Source organism: Narcine bancroftii, chromosome 2 (genome assembly GCF_036971445.1).
Source record: "Narcine bancroftii isolate sNarBan1 chromosome 2, sNarBan1.hap1, whole genome shotgun sequence".
Taxonomy (NCBI): Eukaryota; Metazoa; Chordata; class Chondrichthyes; order Torpediniformes; family Narcinidae; genus Narcine; species Narcine bancroftii.
In genome coordinates this window covers 78759576-78782055 of record NC_091470.1, presented here as the reverse complement: position 1 = coordinate 78782055, position 22480 = coordinate 78759576, and the positions used below count along the sequence as shown (strand labels likewise).

Sequence of the window (22480 nt, the reverse complement as noted above, 5' to 3'; positions counted from 1 at the left end):
CTCGGTGCCACAGTGTCTTTAAAATAAAAGGAATAGGAGAAGCCCTCCTAATCTGATCTGTTCTTTAACAATAGCATAGTGGTTACTTTCAAAGGCCTGGACAATCTCTGTATTTAAGGTAGAGATTGATAGTTTCTTGATTAGTCACGGCATCAAAGGCGAGGCAGTGGGAAAATGGATCAGCTCGTGATTAAATGGTGGTGCTGACTGAATGGCCTATTTCTGCTCCTATGTATTATGGTCTTATTTGGAGGTTTGAGTTCAGATTCAATTATAAGCAGTTGGAGAATTAATTAAATAACCTCTAGAGCTAAAAAGCTGGCATCAGTGAAGGTGGTCATGGCTCATAAAAAAAGCATAATCTGGCTCTCCTTTAGGCAAGAAACCTGCGGAGTCTACCAAATCTGGTCCACATGTAACTCTTGAGCCATAGCAACATAGAGAACTTACAACACACAGGGACTTGTTGTGTCAAAGCAACTTAAATAAGAGCTACTCAGCTTAATTCTGCTGACCAGCATCAGGCCTGCATCTCCACAGGTCTCAATTCCACAAATAAAGACATGGAAACAGCAATGAGGGGAACTCCTAACTGCGGTCCAAAATGGCCTAGCAAGCTACAGACATGTAGAGCAAGTGAGGCTGTGTGTTAAATTCCAGCCTCGCTGGCAATGTGAGCATCCCGTGAATGAAATAATAAGCAAAGGTATTTGACCTCAGCTTCATTTTCCTTCTTGATTATCTTATTCCTTAATTCACCTGCATTCCAAAACTTTATTAATTCAGCCTTGGACATACACTGCATCTGAACACTCATTTCCCATTGTGACAGAAAATTGTAAAGATTATAAGAAGAGACATCAGCCTAGCTAATACGCTGAAGTCTTTTGAGTCACTTTCAAATCCACAACCTACCCACTTCTCAAGGGATCAGAGGTCTTTCAGCCCTTTGGGTCCATGATGGCACCTGCAGCTCTATCCCATTTCAAAAGACCATGAGTCTGCTCCACCATTCGAATCATGGGTGATGTATTTCTCCTCCCAACTCCATTGTGCTGCCTTCTCCCCATAACCTTTGACACCCTAACTAATCAAAATATAGCAACTTTACTTTAAATACACCAAATAATTTGGCCCCTACAGCCATCAGTGGCAATGAATTCCACAGATTCACCACTCTCTAGCAGAAGAAATTTCTTCTCATTGCCGTTCTAAAGGGACGTTCTTTTATTCTGACTCTGTGCCTTCCAGTCATAGACTCCCTCTACAGGAGCATCTTTTCCATATCCACTCTCTCCAGCCACTTCAATATAGATCAATGAGATTTCCCCTCATTCTTCTGAACTCCAACGAGTACAGGCCAAGAACCTTCAAATGCTCCTCTCACGTTAACCCTCTCATCTCTGGAATCATTCTAGTAAACATCCTCTAGACCTCCAATGCCAGGACATTCTTCCTTAGACATGGGGCCAAAATTGCTCGCAATTATGCAAATATGATCTGTCCAATGCCTTATAAAGCCTCAGCAATAATAATAACTTTGCTTTGATATTCCAATCCTGTCAAAATGAATGCTGACATTGCATTTCCCTCTTTACAATCTACTCAAGCTGCAAGTTAATCTTTAGGGAATCCTGTACTCCCAATTCCCTACGGACTCTTGCTTTCTGCATTTTCTCCCCATTTAGAAAATTGTTTGCAGCCAGTGGTTTTCAAACTGCCCCCCTATTGCTGTATGCCATAAGTGCTCTGATTAGTAAGGGATTGCTTAAAGTGGGATGTGAGTGGGAAGGGAAGGTTGAGAACCACTGTTCTAGACCCAATTGTTAGTGAAATATTTTGCTTGAGAAAAATTGTCATTGGTCCATTTCCTTTGGCGTTATGAAACCGTGCACATAACTAGTCAATTAGATATGATTAAAACAGCGGTTTTCAAACCTTTTTCTTTCCACTCACATACATGTGAGTTTAAGGGGGCAATTTGAAAACCACTGATGTAGATGGTGGTGAACCTCGGGGTTCTCTGCCATGGAAGGCTCTTCGATTGCATTCAACGCTGAGATCAATAGATTTGCAGATATTAAAGGATAAAGGATAGAACTGGAAAATGGTATTGAAAGTCCATGTTCTAATTGATGTCATGATTGATAAGAGGCTTTACGAGGCTCGACCACAGGAAGTTATTCAAAAGAAAGTGATTTTCCAGGCAGAATTGTTTGCTATCATATGGATAGTGGCATTGCCATCATTCTTTGAAGCCGTGGCTTTTGGTGGGTGTTGTGTAAAATAGAGTGTGATTTATTGCCATTAAGAGCTTCAGGTAAGCAAGAAGCTAAAGTTGAAAGACAAATCACAGGCCGATTTGATGGTTAGAAGTCAGAGCATGGCCAGAGAAAGATCTTTAATGACTAAAATTTGTATTGCCAGGAGCTCAACATCTTTAAAACAGAAGAAGTGATTCACATTGCTGATATTCAGTACCACATGAATATTTAGGTAGGTTGCTTTAAACAACACTCGCTGTTTTCCAGGCCTGCTTCAAATTAGCATCACTTAGCAACGCAGCTCTTTGCCTGCAAATTTAATTGCCCCAAGCCTTTGGGGGTATAGTAATGTTCTAATGCTCTTCTGCTTACCCCACCCCCTTCCCCTCTCTGAACAAGCGGCAAATGGTTTATTTTGCATTTTAATTTCTCCGGGATGTGAGCACGATGAATGGGTTGCTGTGTGAATTTAAGCGTGTGTAAGGGATGAGACCAGGACTTTGCACTACCTCCCTCTGAAGGAGAGATTGGGAAATTTGGTTGGGGGATCCTACAGAGAGGCTTTGAGTTAATGTGAGGAAGTATTGTCACTTGTGTTAAAGCAATGCAGATTCACAGCATAATGACTTGATGAAGTGTACTATCCCAGGCACTAACGAACTGTGGCCTTCCAGCAAGCCCAGTTTTCCTTTCCACTCCATCAACAATTTGGCCCATTTTGCTGGTCTTAGCTTTTTGCAAAATCAAGCCAATGCATTCTCCTCTGGCACCTTCTGTCAAGCTGACATTTGCTCCTTTTTAAATATTTATCCCAAACCCTTCTGACAGCTGTAACTGTGGGATGCTACCTTCACACTCCCAGTGAGTTTACTCCAGATCATTACAACTCACAGCCTCTAATTTCTCTTCCATGTGTTTCAGTGCAAATGTTGAAGCTCCTCAAATTTCCACCAAAGAAGGCCGTGGTATCAGCAATGCTCATGTTGTTAGAACTGTTCCCCTTGGTCATGATTGTAAAGTTGAGTGCAAAATCAAGATTGAACCAAAAGATTGCCGTGAAGAGGAAGGCCATATTTTGGATTATGTCTCAGGTCAACAGCAAGGATCCCACTGCACTATTTCAAGTGATCTCTGTCATTCCAAGAGTATGACAATTTGGCCATCTCTTGTGGAGTTAAAAAAAAAAAAACTGCAGGTACTGGAATTTTGAAATATAAACAAAATTTTGGAAGCCATCAGCACAGTTAATGTAGCAGTTAGTGCTTTTACAGCCGCGAGTAACCTGGATTTGAATGCGGCTCTGTCTATAAGGAGTTTGTACATTCTCCCCATCCTGAGTGGGTTTCCTCTGAGTGCTCCAGTTTCCTCTCATTCTTCAAAACGTACCGAGGTCGTAGGTTAATTAGGGTATTTGGATGACAAGAACTCATGGGCTGGAAGGGCCTGATACTGCACTATATGTCTAAATTAAAATTAAATAAATCAATAGGTCAGGTATAATTTACGAGGAGAGAAACAGTGAACGTTTTGGGGTCAAGACAGGTCCGGGGAAGAGCAAACACCAATGATTTGTGGGATCTTGCTTCTGTGTGAATTGGCTGCCTTACTGTCTGAGTCTGAGTGCAATTGTGTCTCTGAACATTTTCCAAATTGCTTCACTGGCAGTGAAGTGCATTCCCTGTGCCACACCACACTGCTGGCCCACAAAATCAACTCAAGCCTCTGAAATGGAATCCGACTCCAGGCATTGTGACTCAGATGCAAAATGTATCCACGAAGGCTTTCACAGAGAGTATGGGTTTTGTAGGTTGTCACCATGGGGGTTTGTGAGAAACATTTCTTGGCAGGTAATTGAGGGATAAAACTGATCAAATGTTTCCTTTTTATAAAAACAGGTGTATAATACTTGGCAGCTTATGAATCCAGAGAAAATCCATATTTGATCCCCAGCAGAAAATTTCAGCATCCCCTTCTTAATATCTCAGCCAAGAATAATAGTTTCTGGCAAATGAGTCATAAATGTATCTGGTTTTACCTAGAAATTACCATAAAATCCAGACCAGAACTCACTCTAAGTTCTCCTACGGCAGTATAGTACTGATAAAAGGTAAAAGTTTATCTCTCCTGAACAAAATTCGTGTGGCTAGCCCCTCATGTAGCCCCTACCCAATACTCATTCTGTTTTCTAACTCCCCACCTCCAAATGAATTCTTTATACTTGAAATCTACCTCCCCTCTTCCAACACAGAAGAGGAGATGAGGCCTTAGGCAGATCAGCCATGATCACGTTGAATGCCGGAGGCCGTCTTAAAGGTCCACATGGCCTCCTCCTGCTCCCATTTTAAGTTCTTCCTTCCATCTACTGTCTCATCATCCATGCTCAGCTTTCCTGGAACCTATTCCAGTCCTTCCATTCATAATTTTGCTCTCACAACAAGTTTATTATCAAAGTCACAAATGACTGGGACCGGGACAAAAGTCATCACCCCTCCTCATCCTGTCCCTCATTTGACTTGGTTAAGCACAGCTTCATTTCCTGCATCTCTTCATCTATCTGACCTGATTTTCTTTTCAAAAACTCCAACACTCCCTTTTTCTTAATCACAAACTTTGAGACTGCTTTCCGCTGACCTTGCATTTTTAAAGGTCCCTCTCCTTGGTGAACACTGAAGTATTCATTAAGGTTCTCCCCTCTATCCTCCGCCTCCAGACACGTTTATCCCTTTGTCCTTAAGCAATCCTATCCTCACTCTACTCATCTTCCTGTTCTTTTTTTTTGAATATTTTATTTATACTTTCACACACGCTTGAACAGCCACATACAGTGTCATGCCAACAATGGCAGTTCACATTCAAATATACATATATTCATTTTCTTTGTAACTGTATATACAAACCCGTGTCTCTACCAACCCCCCTTCCACCCACACATAAAACAAAATGACTCACTCAAACTTCAACCAACAAAACCAAGAAAATAAATAATAAATCAGGAGCAGGGATTGTCACAGCTCAGTGGGTGCCCTTGATCAGGATCAGTGCGAGGGAGAGGAAGCCGCAGCAAGGAACGTGGAAACCAATCACCGCCATGCACTTATGTAGTGCACGTATGGCTGCCAGATCTTACGAAAGGTACCGTATTTCTTCCTCAGGTTATAAGTTCTTTTCTCCAGGGTATTGCAGCTCTGCATTTCCTTGTTCCATCATTCGATACTAAGACTAGAGTCGGACTTTCAAGTTGCCACAATGCACTTCCTGGCTACTGCCAATGCGATTAACACAAATCTGATTTGAAATTTGGACAGCTTCATTGTAAGCCTTATATCCATTATGTTTCCCAGCAGGAACAACTCTGGGTTCTGCGGGAATCACTTGCCCTATAATTTTCTCCAGGACTTGGCCTAGATCTACCCAAAAGGACCAGGTACATGACCAGGTTACGTGCACGAATGTCCCAGTCAGAATGCCACATCTGAAGAATTGGTCCGAGAGTTCCGGTTTTGACCTGTTTATTTTTTGCGGCGTTAGATACAACTGGTGCAAAAAGTAATACTGGACCAGCCTGTACCTTGCATTCTTTGCACAAGTTAGACCAGCATCTCTCATCAATTGCAATGCCCAAGTCCAACTCTCACCTCTCTCTCGACCTATGAAGGCCTGGTTTGGGTCCCTTTGACTGGAACAGGCAATACATTGCCAAAATAAATTTCTTACCACTCCCCCTTTGAATCAAGGCCTCTATGTTACTGCATCGAGGTAGGGCCATACTTGGACCCAATACGTCCTGTAGAAAAGACCTTATTTGAAGACAGCAGTGGAATGTCTGATTTTGCAAAGCATATTTTTTAGATGCTCAAACGACATTAATTGCCCCTGCTCATAACAGTCTTCTACGTACCTGATGCCATTACAGCGCCAGGTGTCCAGGATCTTGTTTCCCACCGTTAATGGTATTAATTTATTAGAAGTCAGGGTGTTTTTGGTGACAGCTCCACTTTAGCATTCAGATGCTGGTTAATTTTGGTCCAGATACTAATCACTTGTTTTAGTATGGGGCTGCCCCTCTTCCCTAACAGAAATTTGGCGTCCCATTTGTAAATAAAATCCTCTGCCATCTTCCTGCCCACCAAGTGCAGATCAATTTGTGACCAGGAGGGTATACTTCCTCCCTGAAAGAGAGAGGCGATGTATCTCGATTGAGCTGCCCAATAACATTTTTTGAAGTCTGGCATTCTCAATTCACCTAGACTATAGTCCCATGTTAATTTTTCCATAAAGACCCTTGGCACCTTACCACTTCTAACTTTATGTAGCAGCTTTTTAAAGAAACCCCAGGGCAGTGGCACAGGCAATGTTTGGAAAAGGATACTGGAATCTTGGCAGCACATTCATTTTGATGCAGTTAATCCTGCCCACAAATGTTATGGGCAGGGACATCCACCTCTTTAGGTCCTCTTCGACTCTCTCCAGCAAGGAGGTGTAGTTTAACTTGTATAGATTATTCAAATTACCATCAATATTAACTCCTGGGTATTTGATCTGCTCCTGTAGCCACTTTAAATGACTATTTTCTTTAAGTTGACTATAATTACCCTCGGTGAGTGGCATCACCTCACTCTTTTCCAAATTGATCTTGTACCCAGAAAGTTTTCCATAGTCCTCCAGTACCACATGCAGTCGAGGCAGAGAAGTCACAGGGTCTTTCAGATATATCAGTACATTATAAGTTAATTTTGTGCTCCTCCTGGCCCACTCTATAACCTTTAATGTCTGGATCCTGATGATCAACCTCCACCAGAGGTTCCATTGCCAGCACAAAGAGAGCCGGTGACAGTGGGCACCCTTGTCTACTAGATATGATAAGTTGGAAGGCTGAAGAAACCTGCCCATTGGTTACAAATTTTGCCTTAGGCGCATGGTATAGCTTTCTGATCCAATTTTGAAAAGTTGGTCCCAACCCCGCCTTCTACAGCACCTTAAATAAAAATTCCCACTCCAGTCTGTCAAAAGCCTTCTCTGTATCCAAGGAAATTGCCAATTCCTTCTCATTTCTAGATTGTGCCAGATGCATTCCACTCAACATTCTGCCAATATTATCCACTGCTTGCCTCTCCTGCACAAAGTCTGCCTGGTCTTTGTTTATCAATTTTGGCAAATACATCGCTAATCTGTTTGGTAGGACTTTGGCTAGGATCTTGGAATCTGTTTTCAACAGGGAAATTGGCCTATAGGAAGAGGGCATGAGTGGATCTTTACCCTTCTTCAAAATCTTTGTAACAGTCGCCATTGTGAAAGATTCTGGGAGGGTCCATGTTTCCCTTGCCTGGTCTATCACCTCCATAAACATTAACCTTAAATTCTCGATAGAACTCAGGTGGGAATCCGTCCTCCCCCACAGACTTGCCTGCTTGTAGCGCACTCAATGCTTTACCCTGTAAAAGAAAGATCTAATCCCACCTCTGGAATCAGGTGTGGGAGATCTAATCTGGCCAGGAACTCGTCCATTTGATTAGGATCCCCAGTCAATTCAGATTTATATAATCCTTCATAGAATTCCCTGAAGGTCTCATTAATTTCCTTTGGTTCCCTCAACTGCCAAGTGAGGACCTTGTGAGCACTCTCCCCCAAATCATAATACTTCTGTCTCAACGTCATAATGGCCTTCTCCATACTATATGTCTAAAGCATATTATATTCCAATTTCTTGTTTGTGAGAGCTCTATAATGGTCCTCTGAGTCGGATTCCTGAAAATCCTTCTCTAGTTGGGTAATGTCCTTTTCCAATTCTTCCACTTCCCTCATATATTTTTTCTTGTCTGTCTTTGTATACCCAATTATCTGGCCCCTCAATTACGCCTTTCCACAGAAGAAATTTATCTGGAGTAGAAGGGCAGTTGTCCTCACAGTTGTCCTTCTTATAAAATGACAAAACTCTGGCTTTTTCAACAGTGAAGTGTTAAGACGCCACCTGTATGCTGTGCCTTCTTTATCTGGTGTATCTATCGTCAAAACCAAGGGGGAATGGTGTGAGAGAAGCCTTGCCCTATATTTGGCTTCCATGATCCTACCTTCCAAATGGGCTGAAGCCAGAAAATAAATCTATTCTAGAGTAGGAGTCATGTTGCTTCGAGTAAAATGAGTAGTCCCTCTCTCTTGGATGCCTTCTCCACCACCATCTATCAAATTCAGCTCCCTCATGCAGTCAATGGTGGCTTCCGCCACCTCGGTCCTAGTTATCTGTTTTGTGGATTTATCCAGCACAGGGTCCAGACATAGATTAAAGTTGCCCCCATTGGAATATTTTCGTTCCCCTCTGCCAATCATTGGGAAATGTCCTGTATAAATTTTTCAACATCATAGTTTGGGTGTACACATTCATGGGGATGCAGGATTCTGAATACATCTGACACTAGAATTGCCTCTCCCCTTGCCTTTGAGCTGAATGAGGAGGATATAACATGACCCACCCACCCCCTTTTTAGCTTTTGATGTTCCTGCTCAGTTAAATGCATCTCTTGAAGGAAGTCCAGATCTATCCCCATTTTTAAAATGTATGCCAACCCTTTTCCGCTTCACTGTACCGTTTAAGCCATTGACATTAAAAGTAGCAAACTTTACATTCTTAGGCATTATCCCCAGGTTCCATTCCATTTGAACCACAACAAGCTCTGGAAAAGAATGAGAAACACCACACATCCATTTGCTCACAACATTTCACTAGTAAAGGCCAAGGACAGTAACAAGGACGAACATCTTCCTGTTTTTCATGTACATGTAGAAAGCCTTGGGATTTTTAAAAATTCAACCTGTTAAGACCTTCACATGGCCCCTTCTACCTCTCCACAGTTCCTTCTTAATTTCTGGCCCAGACGGAGTAAAAAATAGAATTGACAACTTACCAATGTATTCACAGATATCTTCAATATCTCACTCCATCAGGGTATGATATTCATCTGTTTTAAATAGGTGTCAACATTACTGGTGCCTAGAACAATGTAGTAAACTGCCATAATGACTGGCTTCCTAAACCATGATTCCAGGAATGAAAGGGTTATCATATGAGGAGCATTTGTTGACTCTTGGCCTGTACCTTTGGTATTTAGGAGAATGAGGGAGATCTCATTGAAGTGTTTTGAATGTTGAAAGGTATGAACAGAGTAGATGTAGAAAGGTTGTTTCCAATGGTGGGAAAGTCTAGGATAAAAGGGCAAAACTTTAGGATTGAAGAGCATCTATATAGAACAGAGATGCGGAGGAATTTCTTTAGCCAGAGAGTGGTGTGGGAGATTAGATCAGCTCATGATTGAATGGCAGGGAAGACTTGATGGGCTGAATAGCCTATTTCTACTCCTATGTCGTATGCTTCCTTCTTTCCCTTGAGAAAATATGCCACCGCGCTAGTCAACCATGGCTTCTTTACCCTACCATCCTTTCCTTGTTTCAGTGGGAGAAATCTATCCAGAGCCCATGCAAGTGATCACTAAGTGACTTCCACATTTCTGCTGTGCATTTCCACAACAACATTTGTTCCCGTTTCTGCATAATACCCTTTACCAATTAAATATTTTCCCACATCGTCTGCTCCAGTCCTTGTCCGTTGCTAAGATTGAGAGGCACTAGGGAACAAACCAGGGTTCCAGCGACCAGCTTGGGTATGGAGAGCATGTCTCTTCCTGGCACTAACTGGAACTTCAGAGAGCTCCTTGAAGGTGCTGTCATGGCCTGGAAGGAATACTTTTTTCTAAATGGTCTGAAGTTCAGCCATCAGTGAATCATTGTTAAACTTTAGGGACAGGTGGATCCTGTCTGATATTTTTTTTCTTGCCTTTGACCTAATTTATGTGCCATTGGCGCAGAGTTCATGGACAAGCAGAGAGGTTTTCCATTGAATTACTTCCTACTCACAATAGACAATAGGTGCTGGAGTAGGCCAATTGGCCCTTCGAGCCAGCCCCGCCATTTGTCGGATCATGGCTGATCTTTCCCATTCAATAACCAATCCCAGCCTTATCCCCATAACCCTTAACTCCCCTGCCCACAAGAGCCTTATCCAACTCTCTCTTAAATCTATCCAATGAATCCTTCCCCACTACCCTCTGTGGCAATGTATTCCACAGACCCACAACTCTCTGGGTAAAAAAATTCTCCTAATTTCTGTCTAAAATGGCCTTCCCTGTATTCTTAAACTGTGCCCTCTAGTCCTAGTCTCACCCATAATTGGGAACATGTGCTCTGATTTCACCCAGTCAAGTCCTTTGATAATCCTAAATACCTCAATCATGTCTCCCTTCATCCTTCTAAACTCCATCGCATATAGTCCAAGTCTTTCTAACCTATCCACATATGACAATCCTGCCATCCCGGGAACTAACCCTGTAAACCTGCGCTACACTCCCTGTATAGCAAGTATGTCCTTTCTTAAATATGGGGACCAGAACTGGATGCAATACTCCAGGTGAGGTCTCACCAGGGCCCTGTACAACTGCAGGAGGGTTTCTCTTCTCCTATACTCCAATCCCTTCTTTATGAAAGTCAACCTACCGTTTGCCTTCTTCACCACTTGCTGAACCTGGATGCTAGCTTTTAGTAACTGGTGAACAAATACACCCAGATCCCTTTGTATTACCTCACTCCCTAACTTAACACCATTTAAATAATATTCTGCTCTCTTGTTTCTGCCTCCAAAATGGACAACCTCACATTTACTCACATTAAACTTCATCTGCCATCTTTCTGCCCACTCCCCTAAACTATCCAAGTCCCCTTGCAATTTTCTGACATCCTCCTCACTCTTTACAGTACCACCCAGTTTAGTGTCATCTGCGAATTTGCATATGTAGTTATTTATCCCCTCATCCAAATCATTTACATAATGATAAACAACTGAGGGCCCAACACTGACCCCTGGGGTCACCACTCGTCACATCCTGCTATCCAGAAAATGACCGTTTATCCCAACCCTTTGTTTCCTATTTCTCAACCAATTATCTATCCATGACAGCATCTTACCCCCGATACCATGCTCCTTGGTTTAGACTCCTGTGTGGGACTTTATCGAAGGCTTTCTGAAAGTCCAAGTACACCACATCCACTGGCTCTCCTGAGTCCACCCTCCTTGTTACATCTCGAAAAATTCCAGGAGATTAGTCAAGCAAGATTTTCCTTTAAGGAACCCATGCTGACCAGCACCGATACTATTATTCCTTCCTAAATGTTCTACTATTTCTACTTTAATGATGGATTCCAATATCTTCCCCACCACTGACGGCAGGCTGACCGGTCTATAATTTCCCGTATTCTCTCTTCTTAAAAAGTGGTACAACATCAGTCACTTTCCAGTCTGCAGGCACTTCCCCGGAATCTAAAGAACTTTGGAAAATGTCAACTAGTGCTTCCACAATTTCCAGAGCAACCTCCCTAAGCACCCTGGGATGCAGCTCATCAGGCCCAGGGGACTTATTAGGCCTCAGTTCTAACAATTTGCTCACAACCACCTGCTTCTGGATCTGAATATCCATCAAATTCTGTTTCCTTCGGTAATTTCACCAAGTCCCTAGATACTGCTTGACCCCCTACCCCTATTCTGATCATAATCTATATCCTCCTTGGGGAAAACAGATGCAAAGTAATTGTTAAATTCCTCAGCCATCTCCATGTCCCCATTGATAATTTCACCTTTCTCCATTTTCAAGGGCCCAATTTTGGCCCTAACCAATTTCTTCTTTTTAACCTATCTGAAGAAGCTTTTGCTATCCCATTTTATATTACTTGCCAATTTGCCGTCGTACTTCATTTTCCCCTCCTGAATGACTTTCTTAGTTTCTCTCAGTTGGTTTTTAAACGGCTCCCAATCCTCTAACCTCCCACTCTGCTTTGCCATCTTATACTTATTTCTTTTAGACCTGATACTGCACTTGATCTCCTTTGTCAGCCATGGTTGCCATTTGCTCTTCGAAGAGCCTTTCCTCCTCTTTGGCATGAATCTATTCTGAATCCTGTGAAAAATGTCTAGAAATACCTGCCATTTTTGCCCAGTTGTCCTCCCAGCTAGAATATCCTTCCATTTTATTTTGGCTAGCTCCTCCCTCATAGCTGTATAATCACCCTTATTTAGCTGTAGCACTAATGTTTCTGACTTCCTTCTCTTCTCCCTTTCCATTTGCAGATTAAAAGTAATCGTATTATGGTCACTATTACCTATCACCCCTATCTCAAGGTCCCTTATTAATTCCACGACGTTGCACAGTATCAAGTCCAGAATCGACTTCCCCTGGTTGGTTCCGTCAAAAGCTGGTCCAGGAATGTATCTCGGAGACATTCAATAAACTCATTCTCTAGCTTTCCCACACCTACTTGATTTTCCCAGTCGAATTGCAAGTTGAAGTCACCTATAACTACTGTATCTCTACCACTCTGACATGCCATTCTTAATTCTTTATTTATACTGATTCCCACATCTGAGCCACTGTTCAGAGGTCTGCATATGACCCCCATTATGGTTCTTTTGCTTTTGCAATTTCTCAACTCTATCCAAACAGACTCTACTCCACCTGATTCAATGTCTTTCCTTTCCATCGCCTGAATTTAATTCTTCACCAACAGAGCCACTCCACCTCCTCTATCTAACTTTCTGTCTTTTCGATAGGACGTATATCCTGGAACATTAATTTCCCAATCCTGTCCCTCCTGCAACCATGCCTCCGTTACTCCAATAACATCATATCCTCCAATGTCCATTTGCACCTCAAGCTCATCCATTTTATTCCTTATACTTCTCGCATTCATATACAAAACCTTGAAACTGTACCACCCTGCTCTCTCCAATTTGCTGCCTGACACCCTCTTTGAAACTCTCCTATCCCTCTTTACTCCCTCCGGCTTTGAGATTTCACCAACTATGTTCTCCTTCCTATCCATTTCCCTATCAGTCTGGTTCCCCTCCCCATGCCAATTCAGTTTAAAACATATCCAACAGCATTATTAAACCTTGTTGCAAGTATATTTGCCCCTTTTGGATTTAGGTGCAACCCATCCTTCCTGTAGAGGTCATGTCTCCCCCAGAAGACATCCCAATGATCCATGAACCCAAAACTTTTCACCCTGCACCAATCCTCCAGCCATTTTTGCTCCTTCCCGCTGTTAGGTCTGCTTTGTTCATGAATGAGTGAGACAAACACCAGGCTGAGTCGAAATCAGGGTTCTTTGTTCTTTATTACCGGATTGTAACACTTGCGACTAACAAAGTTAGTCGGAGAATGCATTCTGCCGTTATCAGCAAAATGGTGATTTTTTATACCCTTGGATATGTGCTTAGAACATCGTCATATCATTACTTGTCCAATGACTAAAACTGTTGCTATCCTTTCCCTGCTAGCTTCCTGCCTCTCAATCCATCAATGTCTCTCTTATCTTGTAAGTACAAGGATGCATTCTGTTACTCCTTAGTACTGGGTGACTCCTTCTCCGGTCCCATCTCATGATGTTTTACCTAACAGGAGTACAAGGACACCTCCCCTTCTTGTTACTGCCCTGTACAGGGTAACTCCCTACACATTCCCATCTCATGATGTTTTACCTTACACCGCACGCAGCACAGGTGGCAACCCTGAGATTATGACCTTGGAGGTCCTGCTTTTTAATCTCTGTCCTAGCTCATGGTACTCCCTCTTCAGGTTCTCCTCTCTTAATTTGTAAATGACATTGGTACCCGTGTGTACCAGAACGTCTGGGAGCTCACACATTCCTTTCAGAATACCATGAACCCTGTCTGAGATATCCCACACTCTGGCTCCTGGAAGGCAACGTACCATGCGGGAATATTTGTCGGGTGCGCAGAACCTTCTGTCTGTTCCCCTGATGATGGAGTCCCCAATGACCACCTTGTCCCTCTTCCTTCCATTCTGCACCGCTGGTTCCCTTGATCCAATCTCAGACTGGCCATCTTCCCCAAAATCATCCAAAACAATATATTTGTTGCTAAGGGAAGGAGCCACTGACGTGCTCTCCACTGACTGAGCAACCTTCCTCCCACCTTTGACAATAGTCCACTTACCTGACTCCCCCAGTCTGGGGGTAACCACCTGCTTAAAAGTCATGTCAGTAACTTCCTCACTTTCCCTAATAAGCCTCAGGTCATCAAGTTGCAACTCCAGCTCCTTAATTTTATCCTTTAACAGTTGCGGCCCGGGACACCCCTTGCATGCAGGCACTCTGGGGAGGGTAAAGGGCCTCTCACTTGCCTCCTCACCTTCCCTGATGAGCTGTTGGTCCTCAAGCTGAAGCCAGATCTCAAACCTGGTTTCTAAGGAACTTCACCTCATTGCACTTGGCACAGGCATGGCCACTTGGGAGGGAGGAACTCTGTCATGGTTCCCACATCTGGCAACTTGAGCAGAATATTAACCCCATAGCCATGTCTCAGCTCTTTAATTGAAACTGACCCATGAAGGGTAAATAAGAAAGCCCTCCTTTCTCCTCAACTGCTTTCACCAGGCCCCTCACTCACCTGGGCCGCTCCTCACTGGCCACTCCCTAATACCTACCTTCCTTTTATTAGGCCTTGACCATTTGACCTATTAACCAATTAATTAAATAAACCTGGCCCAGTAAAAGCCCTTAGAATAATACATCTTACCTGCTCACCTCTTCCTTCCTCTACTCCCTCACAGGATCTTCTATTATGCAGGCGAGCTTGTACTGGTCCTATCTACAACTTGTGCCTGCCTCAAAAAGGCATCAATCATCCTGGTGCCCAAGAAAAGCAGAATACGTTGTCTCAATGTCTATCGCCTAGTCACACTCACATCTATAGTGATGAAATGCATTGAGAGTTTGGTCATGGCCAGAATTAACATGTACCTAAGTAAAGGGCTGGTCCCACTGCAATTTGCCTACTGTCACAATCGCTCCACCACAGACACAATATCACTAGGTCTCCACTCTGCTCTGGATCACCTAGAAAACAACAACTCATACATATGGCTGCTTTTCATCAACTACAGCTCAGATGTTTGCTGCACCGAGACCTGGTTAACTGAGAACACACCAGATGCAACCAGACTGTTTCCTAGACTGGATTGGAACTTGGGTTCTGGAAAAGGGAAAGGGAGTGGTGTGTGCTTTTCCATTAATACTGGGTGGTGCACGGTCATTGGAGTTATCTCCTGCTCTACTGCCTTCGAGCAAATCACATTTAAATGAAGACCCTTCTATCTACCCCAAGAATTCTCATCAGTGATTCTCACTGGAGTTTATAACCCTCCCGAGGCCGATTACAAAAAGGCACTTACGGAGCTGCATGATGTGGTCAGTAAACAAGAGATGGCCCAGCATGACTCACTACAAATCTTAGTTGGCGACTTGAATCAAGCCTAAATCAAGAAAACCCTGCCCAACTACCACCAGCATGTATGTAACCTGCTACACCAAGATAAGGAGGGCCTACTGTTCTTTGATCCCATCCTGTCCGTATCTGAGGATGATGTGCTGCCTTCAGGATTGTGAATCTGAGGAAAGCATTCAGCCCAGACAGATTACCTGGCTGTGTATTAAAAAAATAAGAGTTGACAACTTACCAATGTATTCACAGATATCTTCAATATCTCAGTCCATCAGGGTGTAGTATTCACCTGTTTCAAACAGGTGTCAACAATACCGGTGCCCAGAACAGAGTAGTAGTAACCTGCCATAATGACTATCAGCCAGTATAATTTACATCAAGTGTGATAAAGTATTTTGAAGGCTGGTGTTGAAGCATATCAGCTCCTGTCTGAGTGGTGACATGGATACATTCCAGTTCACCTATTGTAGCAACATCTCAATGGCTCTGCACAAATCCCTGGAACAGTTGGTCGGCAAAGGTGCCTACATCAAGATGCTGTCTTATCGACAACAGTTCGACATTTAACATCATCATCCCCTCAAAATTGATAAGCTAACTTCAACTGAGGCTCAACACCCCACTGTGCAACTGGATCCTGGATTTCTTCACCTCCAGACCACAATCAGTGAACATTGATAAGAACATCTCTTTCACAACCTCCATCAGTACTGGAAGACAACAGAGCTGTGTTCTTAACCCCCTGCTCTAATCGCTATATACCTATGACTCCGTTATGACAACAGCACCAACTACAAATTCGTTGATGATGCCATGGTAGTGGGTGATATAAAAAGGGGTGATGAGGGGTGGATGCCATCTCACTGGCATCCTGGACAGTAAAGATGCACTCATCAGGATGCTCTTCATCGACTACAGTCCAGCATTTAACACCATCATCCCCTCAGAGCTGATCAGCAAAACTCCAAGACCAGGGGCTCAACACCCCACTGTGTCATTGGATCATAGATTTCCTCATCTCCAGACCACAATCAGTGAGGATTGGCAAGAACATCTCCTCCACAATCTCCATCAGTACCAGACGATCATAGGGGTGCATTCTTAGTCCCCTGTCCTACTCACTTTATATCTACAACTGTGTGGCTCTATAAGACAACACACCATCTACAAATTTGCCGATGATACCATTGTAGTGGGTTATATAAAGAAAGGTGATGAGTCAGCATGCAGGAGGGAGATTGAAAACTTGGCTGAATGGTGCAACAACAACAATCTTGCGCTCAATGTCACCAAAACTAAGGAGCTGATTGTTGACTTCAGGAAGGGAAAACAAGAGATATATAATCCAGTGATCATTGGGAGATCAAAGGTGGAGAGGGTGAGCAAATTTAAGCCTTTGGGAGTCTCTATCTCAGAGGATCATTCCCGGAACCAACACACTAAAGGCATCGTGAAGAAAGCATGTCATCGCCTCTATTTCCTCAGGAGTTTGCAGTGGTTTGGTATGACACCAGAAACTCTGGCAAATTTCTACAGATCTGTGGTGGAAAGTATGTTGACCAGCTGCATTGTGATCTGGTATGGGGACACCAATACCCCTGAGCCTAAAGCCCTGCAAAAGGTGGTGGACACAGCCCAGGACATTACAGGCAAAACCCTCCCCATTATTGATTATATCTACAGGGATCATTGCCGTCAGAGAGCAGCAGCAATCATCAAGGTTCCACACCACCCAGCACACGCTCTTTTCTTGCTGCTGCCATCAGCAAAGAGGTATAGGTGCCACAAGATTCACACCATCAGGTTCAGGAACAGCTGCTAACCCTCCACAACCAGACTCATCAACAACAAACTCAATCAGGGACTTATTTAAGGAGTCTCATTTGATTTTTTTAATTCTCGCTGTATTGCACAGTTTATTTACATTCATTATCTGTTTACAAGTTTTTATTTGCTTACACGTATATGCTGTGTACAGTTTTTTTGCACGGCTAATAAGTGGTAATTCTGCCTCACCTGCAGAAAAAGAATCTCAGAGTTAAATGAATCTAAGTTTAGCCTTCACCACCATGTTCCATCAGTACTGGTGAACAAGCTCCAAACCCTAGGCCTCTGCACCCCTTTCTGCAACTGGATCCTTGACTTCCTCATCAGAAGACCACAGTCAGTACAAATAAACACAGGTGTACCTCAAAGATGCGGTGCTCTACTCACTCTACACCCATGACTGTGTAGCTAGGCACAATTCCAATGCTATCTACAGTTTTGCCGATTCACCACGGTTGTCAACAGAATCACAGATGATAATGAGGAAGCGTAACGGAGGGAGCTAGGTCAACTAGTTTAGTGGTGTCACAATAACAACCTTGCACTCAATGTCAGCAAAGCCAAGGAGATGATTGTGGACTTCAGGAGGAAATCAAAAGAACACGACCCAGTCCTCATCCCAGGGTTAGCAGTGAAGAGGGTCAAGAACTTCAAATTTTTGGATGTCAACATCTCCGATATCTTTCCTGGAGCCTCCATTTCGAGGCTCCACTGACAGGTAGAACTAAGGAACAGAGCCTCAAGTTTCAGGGGAGTAGATTTAAGACACTGATGAGGAGAAAGTGCTTCTTCTAGAGCAGAGGTGTCAAACTCAAATTCACGGAGGGCCAAAATTAAAAACTTGGACTAAGTCGAGGGCCGAACTAAATATTTATTGAAAATTTTCAACAACATCTGCATGTTTTCTCTTCTTTCAACATACGTAATGTTAAACTTTAGGATATAACTTTAGGAGGATAATGTTACAGGTCAGGAGTAGGTAGCTCAAGTTCACCCTTTGCTTGACCTGAGGGAAACATATTTGGTCCCTGTGGAGATGTAGTCAGCATTCACAGGCTGTGTCCATTTTGGCCTGCATCAGGACTCAGCATTTCCTGTTCACTCCTCAGGCTCTAGGCCTCTATTCATCCTCGACCCACCATCCCTCTACCTGACCAGTCCTTTACCCAACCTCTACTCAACCCTCACTCCACTCGCTCTGCCTCTACCCACCCCATCCTATACACGCCCCTCTACTGCCTCTTCCCTCAACCTGGTCCTCCCTCTACCCGTCTCTTACCCTCTAATCACCCCTCCCCTACTCGCCCTGACCCTCCCCTTTTACCTCTTTCCTATCCACCCCTCCTTCTACTCATCCCTCCCTCTAACTGCCCCTCGCACCACCATAACTTCCCCTGCCCATTACTCCTCACCTACACCCTCTGCCCACCCCTGCTTACCCACCCACTCAGGCCCAGCGCGCTGCCGATCAGCCTTTGCGGACAGCCACCATCTCTCTCTTCACGTGCAGGGCCCAACCAGCTGTCCCTGGGGTCCACGCGGGTGCAAGCGCTGAAGGCCGTGGCGACCGGGAGAAGTGCGCTCGCGCTGTGGAAGGGCCGTTCGGTGCCAGTTGCGCGGGGCTCACGCTGCCCGGGGGCCGTGCACAGCCTGCCATGCCCGTCGCGCCGACAGGAAATCACAGGCGCTCGCCAATCCGCCGCACCGCTCGACAGGTGGGAGAAGTGACTGGTTGTGCGGGGAGCCTTCCAACTGGCTTGCCGGCTGATGACATCGACAGACTTCTCGTGTTACAATTTCTCGTGTTACAATGGGGAAGGATGTGCAATGAAGGGGGAGGATGGTGGGGGTGACATTACCAAAAAACAGCATCGGCTCTCGCTGCAGGGCGGGCCACCTCTAATACATTTTTGAAATGATCTTGCGGGCCAAATATAATTATATCGCGGGCCAAATTTGGCCCGCGGGCCAGAGTTTGACATGTGTGTTCTAGAGAGTAGTGAATACATGAAGTTCTCTGCTCAGGATATCAATGGAAGTTTTATTTAAGACAGATAGATTTTTGAAGTATAGGCGAATGAACGGTTATGTGGAGCAAGTTGGTCAGTGGCAATCAGAATCAGAATTTATTGTCATGAACATATGCCAAAATGTGTTGCTTTGCGGCAGCATTACAGGTTCAAATGTTGCTATAAATTACATTTTAAAATAAATAAATTAGTGCCAAAAGAAGAGAAAGTGAAGTATTGTCTGTGGTTCATTGTCCATTCAGAAATCTGATGGCAGAGTGGAAGAAGGTGTTTTTGTACCATTGGGTGATCATCTTCATGCTCCTGTACCTCCTTCCTGGTAGTACGAGTGTTAGAAGGGCATGGCCTGGGTGGTGAGGGCCCTTGAGATAGAGGCTGCTTTCTTAAGATACCACCTCTTGTAGATGACCTCAATGGAGTGGAGACTGATGTCTGTGATGGCACTGGCCAAGTTCACAACTCTCTCTAGTCTTTTCCTGTCCTGTGCTTTAGCACCTCCATACCAGACAGTGATGCAACCAGTCCAAATGCTCCCCATTGTATACCTGTAGAAATTTGCAAGCAGCTGAGGTGACACACTAAATCTCCTTAAACTCCTCATGAAGTATAGCCTTCTTTGTGATTGCATCAACATGGAGGCCACAGGGTAGATCTTCACAGATGTTGATGCTCAGGGATTTGAAGTTCCTAACCCTTTCCACTGCTGACCCCTTGATGAGGACTGGTTTGTGTTCTCTGAAGTCCACAATCAGTTCCTTAGTTTTGCTAATGTAATTTGTAAGGTTGTTGTTGTGACACCATTCAATTAGCTGATCTATCTTCCTCCTGTACACTTCGTCATTGGCTTCTATGATTCTGTATTTGTAAATTTGTGGATGGCATTTTAATTGTACCTGGCCATGCAGTCATGGGTATAGAGCGAGTAGAGCAGTGGGCTAAGCACACATCGTTGAGGTGCGTCTGTGTTGTGGTCAGTGAGGAGGAGATATTTCTGATGAGGAAGTCAATTATCCTGTTTCAGAGGGAGGTGCCCAAGCTTTGAAGCTTCCTGACCATTTCTGAGGGTATGATAGTCCTGAAAACTGAGCTGTAGTCGATGGAAATCAGCCTGTTGTGAGTGTTGTTGTTGTCTAGGTGTTCCAAGGCTGAGTGAAGAGCCAGAGAGATTGCATCTGCTGTGGAGTGATTGTGGCAGAAGGCGAATTAAAGTGGGTCCAAATCTTTACTTAGGTACGAATTAAGGCCATGGCCAGATCAGCTCTGATCTTATTGAATGGTGGAGCATGCTCAACAAGCCAGATGGTCAAATGCTGCTCTTAGGTAGACAGCTGTGCTGCTGGTCATGATGTGGTGTTCTTTATTTTTGTGGCAACAAAGTGCTGAGCACCAAGTCCCTTGGAGTCCACTTAACTAGTGACCTATCGTGAACACACATCTCCTTACTTGTCAGGAAGGCACCACAGCAACGGCATCTTCTGAGAAGACTGAAGTTGTCAAGGCTACTGGCCACTATCATGCCACCCTTCTACTGAAGCTCTATCGAAAATGTCCTGGCCAGCTGCATTACAGTGTGGAACCGTTACTGCAGAGGAATAGATGGGAGGTCAATCCACAGGACCATAAGGGTGCCAGAGAGGATCACTGGAGTCTCCCTCCCCCTGCACACTGCATCTTTCAACTACTCCCATCAGGAAAGAGATACAGGAGGATCAGAGCCAGCACCACCAAGCTGAGGAACAGCTTCTTCCCATGGGCAGTGAGAATGTTGAACAACCAAAGGAACTGCTCACTCTAACCATCCAAAACGTTCATATTCACAAAACAATATTTATTTCTTTGTGTATATGAATACTTGTCTTCATATGTATTGCTTGTGTGTGTACGGTAGTATGATATGCAACAAGGACCAGAGAGCGCTGTTTTGTCGGGTTGTACTTGTGCAATCAGGTATCGTAAACTTGACTTGACTTGAGTGGTTAGATTATGCTACACCTCTCTGCAGACTACATGGCCTGGAGCTTCGAGCCACTTGTCACTTTAATCCTCTTCCTCTTTTGCATCCCAACCTTGCTCTCTTTAGGCCTTCTTATCATTAAAAAAAAAGCAAATGTAAAGGTAGATATTCTCCTCCTTTACATCACTTATTTCTGAGGGCAGATTCAGGAGGCAGCTACCAATCTGCCTGGGGGGTAGAGTCAGAGGTGGAGCGACTCTATCCACCTCCTCCACAAAGGCAATGCCGCTGAAGCGGCTGAGAAGGGGTGGGCTGATGACGTTGTCAGCTCACGACCCAGGAGTGGGATTTTTAAAATTTAGTATAGCTAATCACATTGCGCAGGAGATCACCCGAGTCCTAAGACTGCTTGAACAGATCTCTACCAGCACTCTTACCTGCTCTTTGGTTGCCATTTCGGGTATAGGCCACTTTCCATTTTAGGTGTGTATGGATGACATCATGGCGACAGGGGGAGGGGCACAACTGCACCACTTGCTCTGCCTTCTTCAGCTAGAAGGCAACGCTGGATCCGCCCTGTAGGCCTTCTCCATAAAAAGGTAAGTTCAACTATTTTTCTTTTCGTTAAGCCGCCTTCAAGGCCTAGTGATTTCCTTCTCTGTTCCAATAAAAACTAACACAAGCTCAAGAAATGCTATGAGTAGCCACATTATATCCTTATAAGTTGGCATTGGACCAGCAGTTTCAAATAGTGTTTCCTCTGTTGTGTTTACACTTCTTTATTTTTGTCCCATTCCCTGCTTTTTCATATTCACCCACCAGCTCTTTCAATTCTTGTCACAGACATCTTTCATCTTCTCCCTTATTTGTAAAACTTGCATCTTCTATTTTTGCAGAAGGCTTGTCCACCTGAAGTACAAACATGGTTCCCCTCTCCAGGGGACCTGCTGAGTGTTTCCAGCAATTTATTTTTGCTTTTAATTTTATTTATTTCAGTTCTTTGAAAACATTGTCTGATTAGTCTCATTCTCCCTGCATCCCTGCAAATATTCCCTTTTCAATAGCC

General features: G+C 44.0%; 1 protein-coding gene across 9 annotated transcripts in view; it reads left to right on the top strand.

Annotated features, from left to right (window-relative positions):
- rad51b (RAD51 paralog B) overlaps positions 1–22480 on the top strand; it is a 644462-nt gene that overhangs the window by 471200 nt on the left and 150782 nt on the right. For 2 of the 9 annotated variants that reach the window (XM_069917180.1, XM_069917179.1), the window contains exon 11: positions 3186–3459. The exons of 6 other annotated variants lie outside the window; for them this stretch is intronic. In XM_069917180.1, coding sequence (XP_069773281.1) covers positions 3186–3415 — 230 coding nt within the window. In that variant the 3' untranslated portion in view covers positions 3416–3459. Of the gene's footprint in view, positions 1–2427; positions 2497–3185; positions 3460–22480 lie in introns of those variants that run through there. One more of the 9 variants, XR_011351432.1, reaches the window with a different exon arrangement.